At 55.5% G+C, this 25,823-nt stretch overlaps 2 protein-coding genes across 14 annotated transcripts; one reads left to right on the top strand and one right to left on the bottom strand.

Annotated features, from left to right (window-relative positions):
* Positions 1-7,793: 7,793 nt before the first annotated feature.
* Positions 7,794-16,696, top strand: Hmga1 (high mobility group AT-hook 1). 13 transcript variants are annotated; one of them, XM_029471565.1, is made up of 6 exons: positions 9,590-9,727; positions 9,968-10,088; positions 12,587-12,757; positions 13,932-14,015; positions 14,517-14,567; positions 15,461-16,696. In XM_029471565.1, exons 3-6 carry the CDS (start codon positions 12,623-12,625, stop codon positions 15,512-15,514), a joined length of 324 nt encoding a protein of 107 aa, XP_029327425.1. In that variant the 5' UTR covers positions 9,590-9,727; positions 9,968-10,088; positions 12,587-12,622; the 3' UTR covers positions 15,515-16,696. The 13 variants fall into 13 exon arrangements, with proteins under 13 accessions (XP_021005152.1, XP_021005153.1, XP_021005148.1 ...); XM_029471568.1 differs by having other exon boundaries at positions 12,587-12,724; XM_021149493.2 differs by lacking the exons at positions 9,590-9,727; positions 9,968-10,088 and adding an exon at positions 7,794-7,812.
* Positions 16,697-16,786: 90 nt separating this feature from the next.
* LOC110284063 (small integral membrane protein 29-like) lies at positions 16,787-18,721 on the bottom strand. Its single transcript, XM_021149655.2, has 5 exons — positions 18,650-18,721; positions 17,558-17,746; positions 17,379-17,404; positions 17,143-17,248; positions 16,787-17,015 (listed from the first exon to the last, which is right to left on the bottom strand). Exons 2-5 carry the CDS (start codon positions 17,666-17,668, stop codon positions 16,950-16,952), a joined length of 309 nt encoding a protein of 102 aa, XP_021005314.1. The 5' UTR covers positions 17,669-17,746; positions 18,650-18,721; the 3' UTR covers positions 16,787-16,949.
* Positions 18,722-25,823: the final 7,102 nt, after the last annotated feature.

The following is a 25,823-nucleotide window of genomic DNA, read 5'->3' on the forward strand; positions in this document are numbered from 1 at the left end:
TGGGCACCCAGCCTCCAGCTCCAGATGCCCCAGGCACTGGGAGGATCAGTCACCCCAGCCTCCCTAGGACACAGCCAGGGCCCCAGCATACACCTGTCCACAGAGTGGCAGTATTAGAAGGACCCTTGGCAGTCTTCCAAGCCATCTTACAGGTGCTAGGGCAGGCAGTGGAAGTTCCTTACCCTGCTGCCCCCAGGTTGTCCCCAAATGAACTTTTCCCTTTGATGGCGGAAATTCTGAACACCTACTCTGTGCCAGGTTTTCAGGACCTGAGCTAAGACAGTGAACAAGGTATGCTTACACTTGCCTTGCCAAGAGCAGATGTCCTGGCTCACAGGGGTTTCCACACTTATAAGGCAGACACAGGCAGGTATCTGTGAGTTCAAGGCCAGCCCGGTCTTGAACTAGTGAGACCCTGCCTCAAACAACAAAAGGAGAGGGCATTCTGGGCTCAGGGATAGCACCAGCAAGCCATAAATACAGAGAATTATCTAGGCCAGCTACTGTGCAGCAGAGGTTCAGGCACACCCAAGGAATGTCGAATGTTCTTTTTTAGTTGACTTTGTTTTTTTAAAAGACTTGCTCATTTTATGTGTGTGAGTATTTTATGTTTGTGGGTTTGTTTTGGAAACAGGGTCTCACGGTATAGCCCTGGCTGGTCCAGAACTCACTGTGTAGACCAGATTAACCTTGTAAAGACCAGGTGGGTTGGGATTAAAGCTTGGGCCTGCCTATTGCTTTTAGATTTTTTTTGCCACAATCCTCCTGTGTCAGTTTCCTAAGTGCTAGGATTGTGTGTGTGTGTGAGAGAGAGAGAGACAGAGAGACAGACAGACAGAGACAGACAGAGAGAGAGAGACCACATCTAAACATTCTAGAAGTCACAACAAAATGTTTAAAAAAAACAAAAAACCAAAAACCTGAAATCACCTCACGGATCAGGAGGCAGATACCTTAGCTGGCATTTGCTAAGCATTGACAACCTGAGCTTGACCCTGGGAACCTGCATGGCAGGAAGAGAGAGACCTGTACCTGAATCCATCGTCCTGGAGGCTACATATCCAGCAGCTCCCTCCTCAAGTACAATAAAGGGTCATGGGTTGGGGGAGGGGCTGGCCCTGTGTGCTGGCCAGGGCGGTGGGGACAGCATCACAGGAGGCCTGGCATCCCTAGAGCCCTCAGCTTTGACCTGATCCTTGCTGGGCCCATTTCCTTCTCTAAATGATGTGTGTGTGTGTGTGTGTGTGTGAGGGTGTCCCAAAGCAACACGGTCCCCCAGGAGATTTATCCCACCTCCCCAGCTGCCTGAGACACCCACACCAAGGATGGCCTAAGATGCCCCAACCTCCACCCCCACCATGGCCCCTGGACCTCTCACCCATCCTTTGTGAGATGCACTAACTCTTGGGTCTCAGCCTGACTGTATGACTGCTGAGATCTTGGGAAGGGAGGTACATTTCCAGGGGAGGCCACCCTTTTCAGACCGACCTTGTGTGAGCCGGGATATCAGGTGGGCAACCTCAATCCATCTCTGTGGGAACACGTCCTTTTTCTGCTCTGTCTTCCAGCAGCAGATCCTCTGGAAGAGGAGCCCATCTGAGCAGTAGGCTGGAGGGGCAGGTTCCTGCCAAACGAGAGAGACCATTGTTGGTAGGGGGCTTTGAGTCTTTTTTACATCAGTTCTACCAACCCAGGAATTCTCTGATGGTCAGCACCAAGCCCCTCCCTGGGGGCCCCTGAGCTTGCTCGGGGCTGAGGCTGCTGCCAGACTAGAGGTGGGGGATGGGAACACGCCCCAAAGGACAAGGACAAAGGCAGCAGAGGGGCATGAGCTTCAGTGGCAGAGCGCACATGCTCCTCACTCAGGCCTGGGAACTGGCAGGGCACCCTGGATGGTGACCCAGAAACCTGGCTGTCAGCCGCTCCTGCCTAGCACTGCCCCCGAGAACTGGAGTGGCTGGCCAGTGTCAGCATGACTATCTCAGGGTTCTCTGTTCACCAGTCTATCCCTAGAGATCCCACCAGATGCTTTAGGGCTGTAGGGGATCCTCAGTGTGGGTTAACCCACACCCAGAGCCCACTGCCTGCTCCCATGAGATTTTGTCTTGGCGAGCCACTGATGTGTGGTGCTGTGGTTTGGTCCCTAGAAAGGAGAATGCGAAGAGGCTGCCTGAGCCAGTCTCAAGGGAGACTGGGTCCTGGAAGTCACAGTGAGCCCTGCAGTGGGGACAGGCCTGGAAAGCACAGGATGGATGAAGACCAGGATGATGGGAAAGCAGGGCTCTCTGCTGCCCGATCCAAGCTAGATTCCAGGCCAACTGCACAGCTCCAGCCCCCACCCCCATCTCCTACCAGGAGCTAGCTCCCCTCCCTTACGCCCACCCCCAGCTACCCATCTCCTCCAGCCCTTAGGAGGCCTTCAGCCCACCCATCCATTCACCAGACTTACACTCACAGTTAGGCCTTGGGCCTGGTGTCCAGCTTGCTGGGGCTGAAGAGGAAGAAAACCAAGCCTAGGAGGTTAATAAATGTCCTGAAGAGTGCTCACTGCCCCGCCCCTCAAGACCTGCTGGTCCCTCTACAACCACCGTGCTCACTCCCTAACACTTGCCTTTTGTTTGACTACACAATGCTGTGCTTCTACAACCTGATTGGTAGACACCCTACATACACACACATATCCAGGCCACATATCCCCAAACAGAGACCAGGACTGTTTTCTCAACCTTGAGAAAGGTTTCAAGGTGGCCTGGAGTCCCCAGTCTAGGAAATACACCGGCTCTGAATTCAATAGGTGGCTGGTACCTCTCTCAGAGGCAGAGGGCTCAGGTGAAGGGCTCTCCCCAAAGACACGAGAGACTGCGGTTCTGAGGCTCAGGCTTGCCAGCATCCACGGTTCCGTTGACTTCCCAAGGTAATACCACCTCTGCCGGTCCCACATCTGGTGGGCTTTTTTGTCTTGAGGCCAGATGTCACTCTATAGTCCTGGCTTTGGGACAGACACTCAGAGAGATCTACGTGCCTCTGCTTACCAAGCGCTGGGATTAAAGGCTTGTGCCATCACATCTGTTTCAGACCCAGGTATTAAGGAGCAGACACAAAGAAACAAGGTTAAGATCTTGTGAGACTCACCTGTAACCCCAGGACCTGTTTCCAAAACTCCAGGGCCTATTCCCAAATTAGAGCGGAAGAGAGCAGGTCAGCCCAGAGCCTTGAACTAGAATCCCAATTCCTGTTAGGACTCAGAAGGCCCCAGGGCTAATTGGAGGTAGTTAAAGCTAACAAAACTTAAACTACTAAGATGGCCAGGCAGATGCTATGAAGAGACTCTCAAGGGTTCTGCGGATGCAGATGCCCTGGGTAGGAGGGGGTCTTGGTAACTTACCTGCAGTCTGTCACTCGGGCTGGACTCTACAAGCTCCTTGGGCCAAAGGAAAAGTATTTGATCTTCGAAGATCTCACCTGGAACTCACTCTGTAGACCACGCTGACCTTGAACTCAGAAATCCGCCTGCCTCCGCTTCCCGAGTGCTGGGATTAAAGGCATACGCCACCACGCCCGGCTTTTTTTTTTTTTAATGGTTTTTCAAGACAGGGTTTCTCTGTATAGCCCTGGCTGTCCTGGAACTCACTTTGTAGACCAGGCTGGCCTCGAACTCAGAAATCCGCCTGCCTCTGCCTCCCAAGTGCTGGGATTAAAGGCGTGTGCCACCACCCGGCGGCAGTCAGTGCTCTTAACCGCTGAGCCATCTCTCCAGCCCCAAGTGATATACCTCTTTAATTCCAGCACTGGGGAGGCAGAGGCAGGCGGGTCTCTAAGTTCAAGGCCAGCCTGACACCGAGAAACCCTGTCTTGGAAACAAAAAGAACAGATGCTGATGATGATGGTGATGCTGCTGCTGCTGCTGCAAACAACAATACACCACCTCAGACTTCCCCAGCTCAGCTCTCCTTGACAGCTAGAGACATTCTCTCTCTAATGGCCATCAAGCAACCCTGCCAGTCCCTCTGACAAAAGGATATGGAACTGTCAGGTGAAGACAGGAGATGACACCTTCTCATGGTGACAAAGGGCAGGTGGGCTCCTCCTGAGGGTGCAGGAGCCCTGCCATGTCTCAGGCTAAACCGTCCTAGGACAGTTAGTCTTCTGCCTTCAGTTTGCCTTGAGGGTTAGGGATAGGTGTCCTGGTACTAAATACCAATGGATAGCAGACACTGAACACTGCACTTGGTCTTGGGCAGACTGCACAAATGATAGGACATACAGTCCTTGTCTTGTCTCTCCAGACAAGAAGAGCATTCGGACCATTTACTGACAACAGTTAAATAGACAGGGAGGGAACAGGCAGGCAGGTTTTTGTTGTTGTTATTGCTGCTGCTTTTTAAAATAGGATACGCTATGTATCCCTGGCTGACCTGAAACTTACCATGTAGACCAGGCTGGCCTTCAACCGGTTGAGCTCTGCCTGTGTCTGCCTCCCGAGTGCTGGACAGAAGGTATGCATCACCACTGCCAGACTGCACGCCCTGAGGCTCCTAAGCCAGAAGAGGTCTTGCCTTTCAGGTAGGAAGAGATTCAGAACGGGTGCTTACAAAACTGCTGGGAAACTGGAGGAGCAGGCTGGACCTCCTAGAACAGGCCTGAGCTGCTGGCCTCTGCTCCAGTGAAGGCTGGGACAGGAAGCCTGCCTGTCACCATACCTGTATTCTGACCCCATAAACACTAGCAACTGGGTGTTCCTCAGCGCTCCTGGTGGGGGCGCTGGAGAGCAGCTTCCCCTTTGGTCTGTTACTGAAACCTAGCATCTGAAGCAGTAGCTTCAGAGGTGTTGGGGGCGGGGGAGGGGGGGGGACGGGACTGAATGCCACCTTGCTTGCCTGTCCACTCCCAAGCCTAGCTTATTCCTATGCTGGACAGATGTCCAACCTGTCTGGTCTCAACCTGCCTGCTTCCCCGACCCAGGCCCTGGGTTCCTGTTTGTGCTTCCACAGCACAGACTAAGTCCATTGGTGATGTTACCCGGGGCCTTTCTGTCCCCGGTCCTTCCCCTCAACATAAGTGCCTTGAGTATACAAGGGGAGCCACTCTGGTCCAGTTGGTGCTGACCCCGGTGCCTGGAGAGAAATCTCTTAGGCTGAAAGGGGCAAAAGCTTAAGCGTTTTGTTTGCTTTTGAGAATCTCTGGCTGGCCTTGAACACAGAGAGATCTGCCTGCTTCTGCGTCCTCTGTATTGGGTTTTAAAGCCTGACGCCCCCCCCCCATGCCTGGCCCAAGCTTCCTTTTTTCATTCCCTTGGGATTGGGGTGGGAATAGTGCTCCCTGATGGGGGAGACAGAGAGTGAAGAGAAAGACCCTCGTGGCTCTGTTCTTGTTCAATAATCCCTCTTCCTCAGTGTTTCCTGAGGTTAGATAAGAGCTGGGCTTGCTGGGGATTGATAGTCCCAATCTCTCTTTCTCCTTCTGTGTGTGTTCGAGTCCTGGATCTCACAGCAGGGAGGAAGGCAGGCAGAGAGCTGCTCCCTCCTCTTCTGTTCTCTTTGCTTGACGGGTTTTCCCTCGAAAGTTGGAACCAGAAGAGACCCTCCTCCCCCTCCAGCCGGCCAGGCTTCCTGGCAACAGAGTTTGTGGTCAGCAGGGTTCTGAGGTCTGATCCTGCCAGAGGACCAGATGCACTGGTAGCTGGGTGACTCCAGGAGAGTGGGCAAGCACTTCGTGTCAGAGTGGCCCCAATAGTGGCTGGCCTGGTTGATATGGCCTAGGGCCAGCATTGTGAGCCAACCTAACACTGGCTGGTGTGGGTCAGTGTTCGCTGGTTTGGGCTAGGTCAGGCTGATGCCTGCTGTCAGCTCATAGCCGTGATGAGTGTCCCTGTCACTCCGTAGCGTCCTGCACATCTGCTGAAACCCAGCACGCACCTCCTGTGGTCCAGCAGTTCCTCTCCTAGGCACGCACCCAATAGAAATGTGCAGATCTGCTCACTGGGAGCCCTGCCACAGCCATGGTAGCTCCCTGTAACAGCCGGAACCAGCAACTCTCCATGAAGCCCTTCCACAGACCGGGGTAAACAAACTGCAGGACATTCACATTTGGGAAGCCTGGGGCCTTGCGGGTGAACTCTGCAGCCACGTGCTGTGGCGTGGATGTCTGCAAGGAAGTGAGTCCATGTGCCTACACTGCAAAACCCACTGTCACCAACATGGTTGGGCACAAACAGGTAAGACTTTGGCTCTGTCAGGGAGGATGTAGACCTGCTCCTTGGTCTTGGCACATCTGCTTCAAAGGTGTTCAAAAAATCCCTGGCAAGATACTTAAAACATGTAATTTCTTATTTTTAGAAGTTTTTTTTTTTTTTTTTTTAAATCCAGTATTACAGTGGAAAGTACTTGCAGTATAGTGCAGTCTGGCTGCCAAACTTGTGGCATTCCTCGTGTCTCAGTGCACACACAATTGTCAACAATGGGTAACTTACATTTTTATCTCTCTTACATGTATGTGATAGGGGCAGGCACGTGTAAACCTGTCAGGTCAACCTCTGGTTGCTTCTCCTTCTCCACCATCTGAGAGTCCAGGATGAAACTCAGGCGATCAGGCTTAGCCACAAGCACCTTCACTGAGCTGAACCATCGCTAGAGCTTTTTTTGGTTTGTTTCAGGCAGGGTCTCACTAGGCTGTCCTGGAACTCAGTATGTAGACCAGGGTGGCCTCAAACTCACAGAGATCCTCCTGGAGGCAAAAGTACACCCCCATAACTCCCTTTATTTTTGGGACAGGGTCTATTACATGGCCTAGGCAGCCATCCTACCTCAGGCTTTTGAGTACCACCATGCTCCTCCAACACTCCCCTTTTAAGACAGGGTTTCTCTACACAGTCCTAGCTGTCCTGGAACTCATGAAGCCTGTGTTCCTCTGCTGCCACACCTGGCCCTCAGTCATTTGTTTATTGCAGTTTGAGTCCCAAACCTAGGTAGGGTCTTCTGTTCCAGGTGACCCCTTTTCAGTGTCCTGGTTTGGTTACCGAGTTAGATACACCCCATCCTTCTTCTTCTGTGTATCTCTACATGGAAATTAAGAGACACAGAACACCAGAGAGTCCCTTGCCGTATCCTTCAGGGAACAACAGGTCTCAAACTAGGGGGAACTCTCCCTACCAATCCTTCCAAGCTGTCTAACGGGTGAGCTATTCTAACAGAGTCGGCTCGCCTGGGACGCAGGTCATTGGATCCCTGACATTCCAGTTGGGATCTCTGAAGGTCAGTGCTTGCCGGAGAGGTTGTGGAAGTCGACTTAGATTCAGGCCCAGAACTCATCCCCCACTTGCCTCCTGTACCGGACCCATCCACTCTCCAGTTGCAAGGAAGTCCTGTTCAGGCCACTAACCAACCAGTGCATCCTGCAGCTCCTACTAGGTCTTTTGGTTCCTGCCCTAAGTCTAAGCTTAAAAGCGCACAGAACTTTGTGTCACTCACTGTACCCCAAGAACTTGGAAGTCAAAAAAGGGTTTTCAACATCACTGCTGCCTCTTGTCTGGTCTTCTTTCTTTACAGTCACGAGGTTCGATAGGACTCCTTACCGCGCCCCACCCCCCACCCCCCACCACCACTCTTAAGCTTAAATATCACTGCAGAAGGAGAGGAATGGGATTCAGGGTGCGCAAGCCGAAGAGCACGGAGGTATCTGCATGGGGGTCAGTGGGCGGAACTGTTTGTTTCTGGAGTGGGCAAGGCAGGAGGGAGACAAACTATTGTGTTTGTTTGCCTACTTCTAGAGAGGGTCTTGGGTCGATTACAAAAACACAAGACACAAAACCGGCAGGTGAGCAAATCAGGACGAAGAGAAGCAGAAAAACACGATCAAGCCAGTTTACTAGAAGTGGGCCAAGCAATTGTCGAAGCTTTCCGAAAGCCCATCCAGGAAGGAAGGGTATCCTTTTCTGGTACACACAGGTCAGAGGCGGTGTCCGCCCAGGGGCCACTACTACGTCGGAGGAAAAGGGCCCGCGGGGCCATTCCCAAACTCTCCCCTTTCAACACCACAGCAAGGGCCTAGTGGCCTAGGCTGCTGGCAATGACCTGTACCATGGGAGGATGTGGGCTGGCGTTGGTGGGAGTTGGCAGCTTGCTCAGCCACACCTCGCTACGAAGGTCCCCAGAGTTCGCAGCAACTTCGAGCCCCTCCAGCCAACTCGGCTCGCGGGGCACAAAGATGGAGGGCGCGGCGCGCTTCCACCCCGCCCCGCCCCCACGGCGGTTGCACACAAAGGGGCAGCCGCTCCTCCCCCAGACTGCCCCGGCGCCCTAGGCTCCCCTCCACCCGTTGGGAACGCCCCTCCGTGACTTCCTCCTTCTCCAGGGGCACCCCTGGAACTGAGGGTCACCTGGACCTTGGTCCCGGACCCGCGGCCTGCCCGGGCCTCCCGCGCCTGACCGCTGCACCCCACCCCCACCGAGCACGTGCTGCCCTGCGCCCAGGGCGCCATCCTACGGCCCGGGGGTGGGGGGTGGGGGGAAGCCGGGCCCGCCGCGCTCCCCACCCCCCACCGGAAACATTCCTGAGGCATTCCTGAAACTGGGAGGGCCGCCTCCCCACGGCTCCCACCCCGCCTCCAGCCGGGCGCACGCTGGGCCCCCGCGTACCCTTCCACCGCCCGCGCGCCCCCCGAGGAGAGGGTTGACCGCGGAGGAAGGGGAACAGAGTTATGAGTCACAGTCGTGTGTCACTGGGCCCGCATTGCGATTCCCTGCATCACGAGAGGTGTGGAAAGGCCGACTCGGGGAACCGAGGTGGGGAGGTGCGTCCAAGGGCCCGCGCCCGGACTGCAGGGCGCGCCCCACCGCCCGCCATCTTCCCACTTAGGCTTCCTCCCGCCCAGCAACAAGTCTTTTGTTGACCCAGGCGACCGGAGGCGGGAAACTCGAACCCCTGCCCTCAAGGGGCTTCCAGGCGCCCCTTGTCTTAACTCGTAAGTCACGGGGGCGGGGAATCACACCAGAGGGACCTCGTGCTTCCTCAACACCAAGCAGCTGGTCACCCGTGGCTCCTCCCCGCGGGGTCCCGGCGAGGCGGCCAATCGCTCGGCTCCTTTGAAGCCTGCACCTGGGTGGCGGCCGTTACTAGATTTAAACCGTTGGCGTTGGCCAAGTTTCACGTTTGGGTTTCACAAGACTTTGTTTTTTTACGCGCCCGGAGGCCTCCGGAGACGCACACGCCGTCACCTGCTTGGCGGCAGAGGGGAACTAAGGAGAGGCCCTCGACATGGGCTCGGGGGGCGGCGTCCGGGCCTCGGGAAGCTACTTAGGGTACGCGTGGACGTCCGAGGGCACAGGCGTCAGCGCGCGCCTCCCCGCGAGGCCGGAGTCCACGGGGGCCTCCTGTAGGTGTGTCCCCGGGTCCCCACTTAGGCAGCAGGGCAGCCGTCACCGGTTCCTCCAACGCCAGGCTGCCCGGGAACTGTGAGAAACGAGGGCCGTCGGCGCGCGTGCCCGCGGAGGCCGCGCGCACAGAGGCGAGCTACCCGCGCGCGGCGGCGGCAGCTGGCGGGCGGCCGCCCTTTTAAATCCCCGGGCTCATTTGCATGGCCCCGCCCCCCGGTGACACGGCTGGCGCGGGCGGGCCCGTCCCCCCTGCCCCTGGGTCGCTCTTTTTAAGCTCCCCTGAGCCGGGGCTGCGCTCCTCTAATTGGGACTCCGAGTCGGGGCTATTTCTGGTGTTGGCGCGGCTCCAAGAAGGCGTGAGTTCGCCGCCGCTCGGGTGGCTTCTTTTTTTCCTGTAGGTCTAGAATCTAATCACATTATTATTTATTGAGGCCGCGCACGGGCCGTGCCCAGCTTCCTGCCCCTCGCCATCCTCCGGGGGAGCGGGATCCGTCAGTGTTCCCTCGCCCCAGCTCGGATGTGACACACATCCCCGGCGGGGGCCCGGGCGGCGCGCACGCAGCGGTCTCAGCGCCTCTGCCCTCTCCCGGTTTCAGATCCGCATTTGCGACCGGCGGCGGCGGCGGTGGCGGCAGAGCCCAGGCCGGTGCCCTGAGCCCAGCCACGCCGCACCCGGCAGCCCCGAGCGCGCCCCGCCGGCGGCCTGCGGAGCTCGCGGTGAGTGTCCGCGGCGCGCCCGGGGGGCCTGTGGCGCGCGCTGCCCGCTTTATTCCCAGGCCCCGGGCTTGCGCGGGCCGCGGGAAAGGGGAGGCCGCACTGTGCGCGCAGGCGGCGGGGCCGGGGTGGGTGTCCGCGGGGCGCCGCGTCCTCCGGTCCCCAGGTCGAGGGTGCCCGGGTCGCGACCGTGGGGTGCGGAGACCCCGGGGAACGGCGCGCGGAAGGGGAGGGGGCGCGCGACTGCGACGAGCGCCGCTTGTGCACCCAGCGGCGCCCGTGCACCTCGCGCTCGGCGAGCCCGGCCTCGGGGAGGGGCGCGCGCTGCGCAGCGGCGGGAGGTGGGCGCGCGCCCCCCTCAGCCAGGGAAGTTCTAGAAGTGCGGGGGAGGGGCCCGGCGACCCAAGATTCCTCTCTGGCCTCTCCTCCGCCTTTCCCAGGGTAGTGCTGTGCGTGGACGAGGCCGGATCGCGAGGGCCTGGGTTTCGGGGCTTCACCCCCCCACACACACACCTTTGGCCCTGCCCCGCGCCTCTTCAACCCCCAGGGCCAGGCCTGCCCTCCGCCCCCACAAACTGGTTCCTCTGCTTTGCTGGGTTCTGTTAGAACTAGTCCTTTCGACTCCCCGTTTCTGCCCCCCCTCCCTTTGGTTTTCATGGAGGGAGGAAGGGGTTTTTTCTTCCTGCGACTCGCACCAGGTTTCCTGCCCCCAAGGCGGGCTTGGGTGCCCCCTCTGGCAGGAAGTGGGGCCGGGCGCACCCGCGTGGCGGTGCATGTGGTTGGGGTGCGCCGTTTCCCGCGCCTAAAGGGCTCTGCGCCCCTCCCCCTCGTCCTAGCTCCTAGAAGCGCCGGCCTACAACCTCCAGGCCGGGACGCCGGCGAAGGCATCCTCACTCTGGAGTAGAGGGCGCCAGGGTCTTAACCTGCTTCTCAGTAAACAAAGTGGCGGTCTGTAAGCATTCCGCAAGAACCTCCATTTTACCAAGTTGCTGTGTGACCTTGGGCTATTGAGGGGTCTTCTCTGGGCTATTTAAAGGGGGAGGGGACCCTTAACAATAGGTCTGCCGGCATGTTACTCCTCTGGTAGTTCTTGCATAGTTACTGAAACATTGAGGAGCCACAGCGTGTGCACCCGTGTGAGAGACAGGCTGGAGGCCCAAGAGAGACACATGGGGCTTGGACCCCTAAATGTGACTTGGCCATGCCAGGCCTCCCTGATGTTCAGAAACAGGTGGAAGAGGTGAGGTTTTCCTTGGCCTCGCTGGACAGGGACTCTAAGCTTAATTCAATGGGGGCATTGGGGAGAGCAGGTGGTTTAGAGTCCCTAACGGCAAGAATTGGGGAGGCACCAGGTGGCAAAACAGTGTCCGGGAGACTGGCCAGGATCTCCAGGCAAGCTGGATGCATGCACGGTCTTTGGGACTGGGGTGGGCTTTCCCCCATGAGCCCCCTCTGAAGGGCCTCCAACAGACCTCGGTGTGAGGTCAGTGCTCATTAGCTGATTAATTTTGATGTTTGGTTTGAAGGACACCTGTGGTGTAATGTAAGGTTCTAATCACGGCCTGTAATTAGAGAACAGACCAAGCCACTAATGATGGGAGCTGGCCCAGCCACCCTGTTTAAAGGAGTCTCGAGTTTGAAATCTCGTAATAGAATAATGAGCAGAGTCTGCACCATCTGGGGTCTCTTGATGCTTGAGAATTAGGAAACCGTTAAGTGTTTTAGAAATCACAAGTTTTCAAAATGTTTTCCTGTCGTTGGGTCAAAATTATCCCGTTGCCTCAAATCTGGAATGAGGGTGGGGGTTGGGGGTGGGGCAACTTGCTTGGTAAGAGCACTGCCCAGTGTACAGGATGGGCCCTTGGTTAACTCCAGCCTTGTCCTCCACTGTGGCAGTGAGGTAGTTCAGCAGGTGCCATGGAGACTGTACCTTCACTTCTGCCCTCGTTAAGGACAGGCTGGGCTGATGCCTGAAGCTTCTCCTGGCCTCTTAAGTACAGGACACAGGGTCTTCTTGTGGCTGTCTCCCAACACACACACACACACACACACACACACACACACACACACACACACACACACACACGGTGCTGGACCTCAGTTAAGGGACTTCTTGGTACCCAGTCGCTACCCAGTCTTTTACTTGGAAGGGTCTGTTGAGAGTCTGCCCTTGCCCTAAGGTAGTCGCTATCTAAGCACAACTCCAGTTTCTCACAGAGACCCTTGGCTGCTCCCTCCCTCCGCACACGGCCACTCTCTATAGATCTTAAGGATCTTCATTTACTCTGGGTCTCAGGCTTGAGCTGCGGACTGGGACTTTCCTTCCTATTTCAACCCCTAACTAAGGGACAGGGTAACTTGCCCCAGGTCGCTCTGGGACTCTCTAGCAGGGTCTGAGCTGGCTATACCTCAGGGTCCCCACCCTTGGGGGGGTGGGCAGGGGTAGAGGGTGGAGGGAACACCTGTGTAACTGCTATTTTGTCTCCGTGCATCTCCCCCAGACTCACTGTGTGCTGCCCCACACATAGAGAAGGAGAATGAGCGAGTCGGGCTCAAAGTCCAGCCAGCCCCTGGCCTCCAAGCAGGAAAAGGATGGGACTGAGAAGCGAGGCCGGGGCAGGCCGCGCAAGCAGCCTCCGGTGAGTCCTGGGACGGCGCTGGTAGGGAGTCAGGTGGGTGTCGAAAGCTTTGCTTCTGTTTCCTTTCTTGGACTGGGGGAGTGGGGTGGGGGTCAGAGCTGTCTCTTTGCGCATGTGTGCCCCTGTGTATGCTTACTGCCCAGAGGTGTCCAGCTCAGTGTCTAAGGTCACAATGAAGGCAGCCATGTCTTAACATTCACCCAGAAAAGTGGGAGAATCAGAAAGACCAGACCTTGTCTTAATTTTTTTTTTTTTTAATTTGGAACCAACAGGCAGGCTTTGACCGGTGGTACACGGTTTTAAACAAATAATCAGATTCTTGTTCAGTTGCCCTCAGGGTTCTACTTCTGGTCTTTCCGTTTCTGCACTTCCCCGAGTCAGGTAGCTGTGTAGATGTCTGCTTACTTACCACCCACTTAGGCCCTGGCTCTGTAGTAGACATTGAGGTTCTTGGGGTGGGGTGGGGGTCCCTGAACGCCTGGCCTGTCTGTCTTCACAATGGAGATGTCCACCCTCTCCCAAGTGAGGAGAGGCTGTTGGTGGCCCTGCGAAAGTGACAGAGTCTGTCCTCAGCAGGTTGTCTTGGCTGGGAAAATCTGATGGGTGATGGAACTTAGCCGCTGTCTCTGGGCGGTGGTCATGGGAGCAGGCCTGTGCCCTTGCCGCCTGGCCTCCCGGTTGTGGAGAGGGTTTTGGATGAAAGTTTGCGGTCCAGGCTGGCTTCAGACACTGCGCTCCTGGCTCAGCTTGCTGGGTGCCTGGATTGATGAGGGGTGGGAAGCCCCAATGTTACTCTGGCCTCAAGAGGTTTCCCATGCAAAGACAAGGAGGGGCGCTAGAATCATGGCTGGTGCCAGACCACTGCTCTATGCTTGATTTATCTGACACTGCTAGCTAGGTGTTCCCCAGCAGGTGAGATCCGCTACAGCATGGGGCATTTTGCAGAAGACCAGAAACATAATATTAGTCACGTCAGGGCACCTAACTGTTTGCCTTGCTTGAGTGACAGCTCTCCCAGGGATCTCTGGTTTCTCTTTGGTCTAAAACTTTTAGAGGCTTGGGGGCAGGAGCCTGATGGGGGTGTCAGGCAAGTTTGGAGTCTCCATGGTGTGCCTGCTGCGTCTTCTGCAGACTCTGGGTTGGGGTGACCTAGGGGCCGGCACAGCTTGGTTGGTACTGTTTCCCTGACTGCCAGACATCTTTGCAGAAAGAGCCCAGTGAAGTGCCAACTCCGAAGAGACCTCGGGGCCGACCAAAGGGAAGCAAGAATAAGGGCGCCGCCAAGACCCGGGTGAGCCTCCTACGGGACATCCTGCACGTGTGCCGGGGTCATCTGGGTCCTGGCTAATTGTGGAAAGTGGGGTACCCAGGACAGTGGAGAATTAGCTTTTCAGGTCTGGGAGAAGGCAAGGTGGGCAGAGAGAGTAAAGGCCTGTGCCAGCTGTGGGCTGAGAATGTCGCCTTCGTTCATCCTGAGGACACGAAGTGTTCGTTCATGTGGGGAGGGCAGAGTCACGGTGGCATCAGCCTCAAAAATGTTCTTGTTTTTATTTTATTTTTTAACACACGACTCATATCCTCTGAGTCACTTGTGAAGTGGGGAGGAGGGGCGCGTGTATGTTGGGTGGGGGGTGTGGGCTGGTCAGTCATCAGCTGGACTTGGGTGGATCTGCTTGTGGGGTCCTGGGCTGTCCTGAGCCAGCCCCATCTCCGTCTCACTGGGCTTGGGTGTCCCTTGGGTTCTGTTCAGCACTTTGAACTTACCCTTATGTTTTAACCCCTGACCCTTCAGAAAGCCACCACAGCTCCAGGGAGGAAACCAAGGGGCAGACCCAAGAAACTGGTAGGTGCTCATCGTGTTTGCTGGGTGAAAGGTGGGTTAAGGATGCCCCAGAGTGGGCATGTTGAATGTCTGAGCATGTGTGAAGCATGTCACATAAGTTCAGGGTTACCTTCCTCTTCAGAGATCCCTTGTCTCCAGAAAAATAGTTCCTGATATCAGGTACTCACTATGGGAGAAGCCCTATGGGACCTCATTGGGCCCTCAGAAAGTGTCCTGTGTCCCCACCCCTTATTACTGTTACTAGGACCCTCATGGAAAGATCAGGAAGTGAAGATCTGGATAGGGAACCTGGGTACCATGCAGCCTTGTTTCTAAGCTGCCCAAGGCAAGGCCATTCATTCCCTGTGCTGAGCTGAGCCACCCCTGCCTTAAGTGGAGGGGCTGGGGGCCCCTGCTGGCGTGGCCCTGGGAGTGAGTAACAGGAAACTAGTTGTTTTTGGACTGTGCCTGGCACTGTGGGGGCTGTGGGGCCCTGTGGCGTCCTAACATTCCCGCCCAGTGAGGGCGTCCCTGGGGCTCGTCCTTCCTTCCCATCCTGGGAAGGGTCAGCCACTGGACACCCCAGGCCTTCTTAGAACCAGCCCTGCACCTGCCCTGTGCCGCCTCCTGGCTCCCGTTCTTGTCTCTTGCTCTTTTGCCCCCTCTCTGGAGAGCCACTTCCTCAACCTTTGGTATAGTCTCTGGGTCTGGCCTGTGAGTGTTTTGGTTTTTTTTCCCTCCCTTTAAATCCTTCGTTTTTATGAATGAAAGCAGCGTGGAGGTTGCTGAGTCACCCACACACTCAGCCCTGACTCATCCCCCTTCTGCAGAGGAAAGCCTGGGGGGGTGTGGGGGGAGAGAGGGGTGTTGGCTGAGAATGAAGGCCAGTCCTTGAGTCGCTCTGCCTCCCACAGGAGAAGGAGGAAGAGGAGGGCATCTCCCAGGAGTCCTCTGAGGAGGAGCAGTGATGACCACTCGCAGTGCCGCCTGCTCCATAGCCACTGAGGAGCAGCTATCCCCTGGGACTGGAAGCCCTGCTCCCAGGCCCCTCCCCGCCCCCACTGCACACTACCGCACCAGGCACCAGCTGCAGGCTCTGCTCCGTGGCACCCAAGGGAGCAGGATTCGGCTCAGTCCCTGTGCCCTTCTCCCGACACACCTGCCCCATCCTGACAAGGCTAACTTCCCATTTAGCCGCAGCCCGGCCTGCTGCGCACCTCCCTCAGAGCTGTGGCTCTCTGGGCGCTTTGTTTTGCAGGTCCTTTCTGCCCTGCTGTTCCTGGCTTCCCCGTAGAGGGTCCTGGGAGCATTCCCTGGCCTTAAGGGGCCCCAGCCCCATCTCATTCTAACAAGGCCCATTGGCTGACCTAGCAGCAGCAGTGTGGTCATTGCAGGGGATGCTTAGATCCCAGCATGTCCCCACCAAAGTGTCACCGGGTGGGTTTCTCAGCCCCTCCTGCCCCACCCTACAGAGATCCTGCACTAGGTTGGCTGAGCCCCTTGACAACAGGAAGTAGGATGATGTTGGCTCCACCCACTTTGCTGTTCTCACCTGAGACTAGACAGATGGGGTTACCACCCATCTCCGGAGTGAGGTCCTGTTCTCGCCTCCACCAAAGGCAAACGGGGCACCAACACGCTTCCCCCAGTCCACTCTAGGCTGTTCCTTTCTCCCGCAGGGCACTAAGGAGCTAGCCTTGCCGCCCCTCCTTTTCGCTCCTCCCTGCCCCCCATGGTTCTGGTTCCATCTTCTCCTCTGTTCACAAACTACCTCTGGACGGTTGTGTTGTTTTTTTTTTGTTCCATGTTCATTCTTAGATACCCACTATTGCTGCTGCTACCAGCGTCAGATGTTCATCCTCCTGACTTTGCCTGTATTCTCTCCCCCACACAATACACTCGAGGGGAAGGGGGGCTGGGGCGCAGCAGGCTGGTTACCTACCCCACACTAAGGAAGATGGGGGCCCGCCCCGTGGATGCTGCAGCAGAGTGAGGAGGGGGGCCCACTTTGATGGGAAAAGGGTGTAGGGCCACCTCCCCTCGTTCTGTGGGGGAGGGGTGGCCAGTATTTGTCCCAGCCTGGGGCTTCCTCCCTGGTTTCTTATTTGCAGTTACTTGAATAAAAAACAAATAGCCTTTTCTGGACAGTCTCTGGTGTGAGGAGCATTAACATAAAGGGGCGGGGCCGACTCTGGCCGCCTGCCCCACCCTGCAATGGAGTCCACCCCAAGGAGGGTAACTTGAAGCCACAAAAGTTTTTATTTACAAAACATATACATCTGGACCTGTCACCGTGGGAATAGGCTAGTGTGGAAGAGGCCTGTCCGTCCCTGGAAGGCTTGGCTTGGGGCCAGCTGTAGGTGCTCAGACTAGACATGCTCCTGTACCTATCTGGGTGGGTGGTCATGTCTTGATGTCCAGCAGGGGCACCCGCTTGTGCTGGTAGCTGCTCTGCCAGCCATGAACCACCTGTCAGGAAGAGCAAGACACTGCAGCCTCACTGCTGGCAAGTATTTGTAATGATGACCTATGACCTGGTTGCTTAGAGGAACAGCCTCCTGTTGCGACGTGGTTCTCAGCCAGAAATGTAACTCACCTTGGGGTCTCCCACATCAGATAGCAGCTCCTGCTCAGCTTCCTGTAGTTCTTCTGCAGGGTCATAGCTATACATGGGAAGCAGGTGATGGCGAAGCCGGTCCACCCTGGGAGCAGGAGGACAGGAACCTCAGCCCTGCTCTAGCTGGTGTCTCCTCCCCTCAAACCATTGGGCCAGAAAGGAACCCATTTCTGCTAGGGTAAAGGGTATTAGTATCAGGGAGTTAGGGCACTCACCGCTTTTTCTTCTGCACATACATTACCTGTAACAGAGACACGGTACTATGGAGGCTGGAGAGGTGAGCACTGCCCAGTCTCAAGACCCACTTCCACACCCTTAATAACAGCTGAAATGCTGTGGCCACCAAACCAGGCCCACCCGGCAGCCACCCCAGGCAAGTCTGAGGATTCCTTACCACGGCCACCACCACCCCGACCAGGGTGATGAGGAAGAAGGGCCCCAACACATAGCCCACCATAGAGTCGCTGTTGGCCTGGGGGGCATTGGGCACTGTCGTGTTACTCATGACATCAGTAGCCAGATGGCTGAATGGATGGACTGCATGGGCAGTGGTGGCCTCGGGAGGGCGCCTCCTCTGGGCTCCCTGGGGAGGAGGAAGGGAGGATATCAGCTGTACCTGTGGTGACAAGCAGGTCTGGAAATCCCGGGAAACTTAAAGCCAAACACTAATGACCCGGAGGTAACCAGACAGGCCCAGATCCCATCCAGGCTAGGTTCCGGCCCAGCGTCTACAAACAAGAGGGTGTGGCTTAGCTCGGGTGCCTGGTAGACATTTGCAGGTATCAACTGCTTGGGGAAGGTTAGGTGCAGGTGCACGGCTAAATGGAAAGAAATAGCTGGGCCTGCATTGCGGTGGAGGGGTGAGTTAGGATCATGTGAAGGGGTTCTGGTTCTGTTCCCCCACGGTACCAGGAAGGAGCCACAGGCCTGCATCCTTGTCCCTGGTGTAACCCTATCCACGGTCCTCAGCATCGCTCTCAGGTACGAGTGTGGACATTGTGTACAGACAGTATCTAATCTAGATGAGGTCACCTGCCTCTAGTACACCCGGGGCTCCGCCTATGTCACTCCCCTCTCGGCCAGGGCTGACAGGCAGAGGTGGAGAGGGTCGCCCCCATCGACAGAAACGCGATCATCCTCGGGCGGCGGCACTGAGATGGCCCAAGTTCCTGTCCCGAACTCTCAGAGAGAGGAAGAGGTACGGGCTGACTGCCTCATGTCCGTGGGTCAGTTTTGCCAGTTCCCAGTTGCGAGCTCCCCGTCTCAGGCCGAGGGGGGCGAACCAGAACCGGAAAGGTATGAGGCCACTCTTAGGATGCTGCTGGCCCGCCTGGGCGGGCCGATGGTTCCCAGCTGCGGGGAGGATCGGGGGTACTGGGGAGGGGGTATCGAGGGGCCGATGCCCGCTTGGATACCTTGGGACCCCGGCACCCCAAGCTGCTCCATGCGGGCGCGCTGCTGCCCATCCAACCCGGCCATGCCTTACCTCCCGCCGTGCAGCCCTGACAGCAACACCTTGGGTTGGCCCCGGCCCCGGAAGAGTCCTCCGGCGCGTGATCAAAGGACCCGGAGAGAAGGCGGGGCCTTGGCGCCCCAGTCCAGCATGATGGCCAATCCGGAGGCGGGTGGGCGGGCCGGACGGGGGCCTGCAGCGTCCACGCCGCGGCAGCAGGGGGCGACCGAGGGCCGCGCAGCGGGAAGGTTGCGGGGCGGCGCGCTTTCCAGGCTGCACACGGACGGGCGGGGCCAGTGGTCACGGTAGGATCCCGGCGACTGGTCGTCCGCGGGTAGAGGCGGTGGCCGAGGGCCTCTTTACTTTCTGTCCCCGCGTCTTCAAAGCAGGTTGCCGTAAAGCTGAGGTGATGGCGTGGGACTGGAGCCCAGCACATCCCTGTGGCAGGAATGCTAAGCTCCTTGAAGTACTTTTCCCACTGTGCGATGAGGGGAAGCACAGATGGAGCAGCGGGGTCACTTGCTTGAGTCACGGGCAGCTCAGTAAGCCCGTGTCCAAGCTGTGATCATCTGATTATTAAAGTTACTCAGACTGGACAACTCTGAGTAAGAAGATCACGTTTGGGGGGAGAGATGGCTCAGCGGTTAAGAGCGCTTAACTACTCTTACTGAGGACTCAGGTTAGGTTCCCAGCACCCACGAGGTGGCTCACAACCATTTCCAGAGGATGCAATACCCTCTTCTGTGCCCCGAGAACACTAGGCAAAGCAGGTGAAACCGGCAAGGCACACATCAACACGGGATGCAACAAAATTTATTTATTTATTTATTTACTCCCTAAGTCTCATGGTGATCATCCTTGCAGACATGGAACTCTCTGTGCTTGTGTGTGTGAGCCTCCTGGATACTAAAATGGGCATGTATCACCATGCTGGGGGAGAGAGCCCCCTCCCTCTTTCTCTTGTATCCCTGACATCTTGAATTCCTGATTCTCCTACCTTCAGGTCACCTCCTAAATGCTGGGATCCCAGGCTTCCTGAATGGTAGCCAAGCGTTCTACCAACAGCTACCTCTCTTTCTCCCTCCCACCCTTTCTCCTCCTCTCCCCTCTCTCCCTCCTCCTCACCTCCATCTACCTCTCCTTTCTACTGCCAGAGTGTTGAGATTAAAGGCCCGTGCATCACACCAGCAGGACATACATATAATCACAGCATGGAACCCACACTTACTCTGAGTGGGTATTATGGTTTATGTATATATACCTATATAGAGTCCTGCTCCAGGCCTCTTCTCCCCCTGCCTAGGTTGAAAGCCACTAAGATTGGTGGTACCGAAGCAAAGCCTCCCGAGTCAATCAGATGGTAATCAGGACAAGGGGCAGCCTAGGTGTCCTATTCTTGCAGAGAAACCCCAAGGGGCAGATGTAAGGTACCTTGAGCTAGCCCCCCGTGCTACTTCCTGCCTGCCATGTGGTTGTGAGTGAGTTCCTCTGTCTGGCCCTGCCTGGATTTCCTCCGACCCTTCTGGAGAAGGTCAGGTGCAGAGGTAGACCCAACAGGGAAGCATGGCCGACAGGAACCTTGACAAACTTCGTCCTCAGACAGCTCCACCTGACTGGGGGTAGGATGGGGAGAGGGAAAGAATCAATGAAACCCCTCAGCCTGGAGGTTGCAGGGGCATCCGCTGTCACCTTCAGCAAAGAGACACCTTAGGCTTTAGACCTTCAAGGATGGCCGAGGTTTTAGAAGCGGGCTCCTTCCTCGGTTGTCCAGATCCCCAGCTTGTGTTTGTCCTCGGGACTTTTGCAGCTTAACTTTTCTTTTCTCTAGACTTCTCTGCTGCCATCTCCGGAGTTCTGTGACAGCTGTGCGCTACAAGGCATCCAGCATATCTGGAAGGCTAGTTCATGTATTCAAAGGGCCAGGGTCCCGAGACCCTGGCCTTAATCCTAGAACAGAAACTCTGATAAACTAGGGAGGGCAGGGAGCAGCCTGATGCCCCGGGCAGTGTGACAGCCAGCATCTTGTGAAGGACAGGGAACATGGTGGGTTCGGGGTCTCTTCCTGGATGCTCTGGGCTAGCAGCTGTTCCAGAGCTGCATTTATCATTTTACATTCAGATTTTTGGGTTTTGTGTTGTGTTTTGGTTAAGGTGTCTATTGCCGTGATGAAACACCACAACCAAGGAGCAAATTGGGGAGGAAAGGGTTTTCATAGCATTGTCATCAGAGGAAGTTAAGAGAGGCACCCCAATGGGGCAGGAAGCTGGAGGCAGAAGCTGAGGCTGTGGCCATGGAGGGGTGGTACTTACTGGCTTACCCCTCACCATGGCTTTCTCAGCCTGATTTCTCAGAGAACTCAGGACCACCAGCACAGGGATGACGCCACTTACAGTGGGCTGAGCCCTCCCCCATCAATCATTAATGAAGAAAATGCCGAAATGGCTTGCCTACAACCTGATCGGATGGAGGCGTCTTCGTGACAGAGGCCCTCTCCTCTCAGATGACTTTAGCTTGTGTGAGGTTGGCACAAAACTAAGCAGCACAGTGTGTGTGTGCTGTGAAGGGTCGGACCTAGGACCTTAGGCACACTTTAGGTACCTCCTGCGGGTGCCCTGCCACTGAAGGACACCCCAGGCCCACTCCTTTTGCTTGCCTCTTTACCCAGGCTGCATCTGAGGTCATTGTTGGGACTGGAGTGACCATCCTGAAGGTCCTTTTTGATCTGAGCCCTTCCACACAATACTTGCCAAATAAAAGAAACCAAGAAGGCTGGGCTGTTGCCAGGTGACACAACTTCACAACATGCTCAGCAAGGCACAGGTCCAGGAAGCCAAAGGCAGTCAGGACCGGGTGTCCTTCATATGGACGGACCTAAGAGACCAGTGCTGAAGCTCTGTGCAAGGTACTTGCTTAGGATGCGAGAGGTCATGTGTTCCATTCCCAGCAATCCTCAAAAACCACTTTAAAATACCCAGAGGAGCAGGTATGGTGGCACACATATTTAGTCCACAGCTTTCAGGAGGCAGAGGTGGGCAGAGTTTGAGCTAGCCTGGTCTACATAGAATTCCAGGGCAGCCCGGAGAAAAACCCTGTACCAAATAAATAAACAGAATGAAAAAACCTGGAGGTACTGTGAAGAGGCAGGAAAAGAAACCAGCTCAAGCAGAGGCAGTCGGATTTCTGAGTTCAAGACCAGCCTGGTCTGCAGAGTGAGTTCCAGGACAGCCAGGGCTACACAGAGAAACCCTGTCTTGAAAAACAACAACAACAAAAAGCAGAGGAAGAAGGATCCCATCTCAGCTTCTCATGCACTATATGCTGCCTGGTTAGTTTTTTCTTCCTTCTTTCCTTCCTTCCTTCCTTCCTTCCTTCCTTCCTTCCTTCCTTCCTTCCTTCCAAGATTAGGATTGCATGTAGCCCAGGCTAGCCTCAGGTTCGTTATGTAGCTAAAGGTGGGCCGCCTGGCTCTGTCTGAGTGAACTCCCAGCGTGTGTATCCATGACTGGCTGCCCCTCCATCCTACCATTGGTTGTTTTAGAGTTGGGGGCTCTAATCTCCAATATTACAAGCATATTGTGAGCCCCATGGGAAACGGGACAGTCCAGGCAAAGCGTCAGTTTCAGGTCCTCAACCCTACTCTAGGGTAAAGGGTCAGGGGGCTCCTGCACATGCGCCACAACAGTCGCTGGCCCTGGAGCTTGTGGAAGTGGGCATGGCCTTTGTTCCGGATCTGTTTCTTCTTGTCAGCTCATCCCTGCGGTCCAGAATTCTGCCCGTGCCCCTGGGCTTGTGGCCATGTTACCCCAGTTCTTCCAGCTAAGCAAGCTGCGAGTCTGTCTTGTGTCCCGGCGTCTGACCCTGCTCTGCTCCGCTAGCCTCTTACTCCTTAAGTTTCCTCCCTTCTTCCATGGCCCCCAAGGTAGCTTGTTTTGCACCAAGGTGCTAGGAAAGCATGCGCACTGCCTCTCTCTGTGTTGGGATGCACTGAGTGGATAGAGTGATTGTTGCTGGTTACAAATTCTATTTACTGTGTCTTCAAGATGCCACTCGGCTCTGTTTCCTCCCGCGCGAATTTCCAAGGAACCTGCTTTGCAACCCCCAGCTATGGTGGCGGGGAGCCTCGCCTCTCTGAAAGCACCTCGGAACGGGGGCATGTCCAAGGGGACACAGTCCAGTTTAGAGGCAAAGATCTGAGAGGCTTCCCAAAGTGGGACACTGAGCATGTGAACAGGAAACACAGCGGCGGCGGCGGCTAATGCATCTGGGGAACTGCAACAAGTTCCAGGACCAGTCGGTCACCAAAGGCAGTGCTGCAGCACCCAATATGGTGGCCACTGCCATGTAAGGTCCCAGCTGGCCTTCCTGCCAGGCCCTCTGGCCTCAGTTTACCATTTTCACAGCACTGCCCACCATGTTACAAAACCAACAAAGTCACCATCACTAAGCACAGCCTGGGCCAAGGTGTTTCCTCATCCTCAGAAAGCCTCAGATGTTTCCTCCTTTGGGAAGGACCCACCTCACCCCTGAGCCTTTTCTGCTAACGCTGAAGATCTTCCTTGCATACCCTAGGCAAGTTTTCCGCCAACCTACCTGCCCTCTCTGGACTGAAACGATGCAGAAGAGCCTGCCCTTGCTCCTGAGTGCTGGGAGTAAGGGCGTTGTATGTTAGTTACTGTACCGGGCTTAAATTTCGTTTTTCTGTGTCCATGTTTGTGTGTGTCCATGTTCCATAGTGGGTGTGCGGAGGTCAGAGGAAAACTCATAGCAACTGGCTCTCTCTTTCCATATGTGGGCCCTAGGGACAAAACTCAGGTCATCAGGCTTGGTGACTTATGCTTATTACTGGCCAAGCCATCTCACCAGCCCTTTGCTGCTTGTTTGTCTATGTATTTACTTATCTGTCTGTCTGTCCGTCCTTATGTCCACCCCCCCCCACCTATGTGTTTAAGACAGTCTAATGTAGTCCTGGCTACATTCCTGGAACTCATATAATATGTAGACCAGACTGGCCTCAGAGTTACAGCTGCTCCTGCCTCCCGAGTGCTGGGATTAAAAGTGTGCACCACCAAGGCCCAGATTCATTTTATTTCTGAGACAAGGTTTCACTCACTAAGTTGCCCAGGCAGGTCTTGAAGTCACTCTGTAGTCTGGGCTACCCTTAAACCTTCAATTATTGTGCCTTGGCTTGCCGGGCCCTGTTTGACTGCATTGTTGCTTCTGTCTGTCTGTTGTTACTAGTGAGCTGAGCACCCTCCTGCCAAGCTATGGCAAAACTGCCACCAGGAACAACCTAAAGATAGGATGGCTGCTTTTTCTTGTGTGTGCACGCTCATGCACGCACCCACATGAGCCTGTTCAAGTGCTTAGCTGTTTAAGCCATAGAGGACAAGCAACAGAGAGCAAATCAGCCAGGTGCCAGGGACAAGCAAACCCGGAGAATAGCCAGCCTCCAAGGGACCCATTTCTTCCAGCTACATTTACAGATTTCCAGACCCTTCCAAAATACTGCCACTAGCTTGGGCTTGGGCTTTTTTTTTTTTTTTTTTTTTAAAGATTTATTACACACACACACTGTGGCTGTCTTCAGACACACCAGAAGAAGGCATCAGATCCCATTACAGATGGTTGTGAACCACTATGTGGTTGCTGGGAATTGAGCTCAGGACCTCTGGAAGAGCAGTCAGTGCTCTTAACCACTGAGCCACCCCTCCAGCCCCCAGGACCTGGGCTTTTATCATGAGTCAGTGGGGGATACCGTATAACTACCCCATCATACCCCACCCTAGCTCTGGTGCCACACACATCGCTTATGAACACAATGACTGAGGCTGGCAAATCACAGAGACCATGGACGACAGAGCGACATCAGGTCTGCCTCCTGAGCTCCCGCATCCCCCAGCCTTCCTTTGCTTCTGTGGTCCAGACACAGCCCCTCCGACCCTGACTCTTCAGATTGTTACCTCTCCCTTTTCATGCCATCTTTCACCCACGAAGGTGCATCTGCATGGGTACTGTGTCTCCTGCTGGGGACTGGTTCTAATGCTTTGATTTAATCAGGAATCTGCCTGTCCAAACGCTGAAGGACCTTCCCAACTGCTTTTGGATCCACCGTTAAAGATGTCAGCAGCCGAGCCGGGCGTGGTGGCATACACACCTTTAATCCCAGCACTCGGGAGGCAGAGGCAGGCGGATTTCTGAGTTCGAAGCCAGCCTGGTCTATAGAGTGAGTTCCAGGACAGTTAGGACTATACAGAGAAACCCTGTCTCCACCCCCCCCCTCCCAAAAAAAGATGTCAGCAGCCAATGGCTGGGCAAAGGGAGATGGGGTGGGACTCTTAGATTTGTGAAGGCCAGGAGGCAGGGGAGGAGAGAGGAGAGTCGCCATGACCTGGGAGAGTCGGATCAGATTTAGAGCTGCAGAGAGAAGATCTCTGAAATGTAGGGGAAAAGGGAAGCTGGCCCAGAAGCAAGTGTCTCGGACAGCATAGACCAATGGGCCTCACGGAAGATAACAGAGTAGAGAAGTTAAAAGTAGATTCAGACCGTGTTGAGACAGGGGTACCAGAGGGAAAAGTATGCTAGCCGCAGGAGGATTAGAACTGCCCAGCCTTTGAGTAGCTAAGGCATTTCAAAAATAAGCTCATGTGTGTGTATGATTTAAGGATCTAAAGAGCTCAGGGGCCGGGTGGTTGGAAGCACCACCCGCCAGGAGCATAAGGCTGAGTAGGCAAACTCCAGGTTACAAAGTCCCACATGTAGCACACTCCTGGTATTCAGGACACTGAGCTGAGGCTCATGGCTGCAGCCTCAGAGATTCTCTTATTGGCTGGGTGTCATAAGACCATGATGAGAAAACTAACCGTTCAGACCCCAAGTCAGCTCGCACCAAAAAGGCCGTGGCTTACAACGGGCTTTTTCCAGCACGGTGACCAGAACGTCTACAAGGGCTGGCAGGAATGTGGAACCTGCTTTCCTCGGGGTGAGCCCCCCCCCCCACCGTCCCTGTATGTCTAAGATATAAATCCTGGTCAGTTTGCAGGAAGACAACCTTACAGTTACCCCAAGAATTACCTCAAACACTGATGCTTTAGTCAGTAAGATGTAGGTCAGAGGAGGTCTTTTTTTTTTTTTTAAAGATTTATTTATTTTATGTATGTGTGTACACTGTTACTGTCTTCAGACACACCAGAAGAGGGCATCCGATCCC

Source organism: Mus caroli, chromosome 17 (genome assembly GCF_900094665.2).
Source record: "Mus caroli chromosome 17, CAROLI_EIJ_v1.1, whole genome shotgun sequence".
Taxonomy (NCBI): Eukaryota; Metazoa; Chordata; class Mammalia; order Rodentia; family Muridae; genus Mus; species Mus caroli.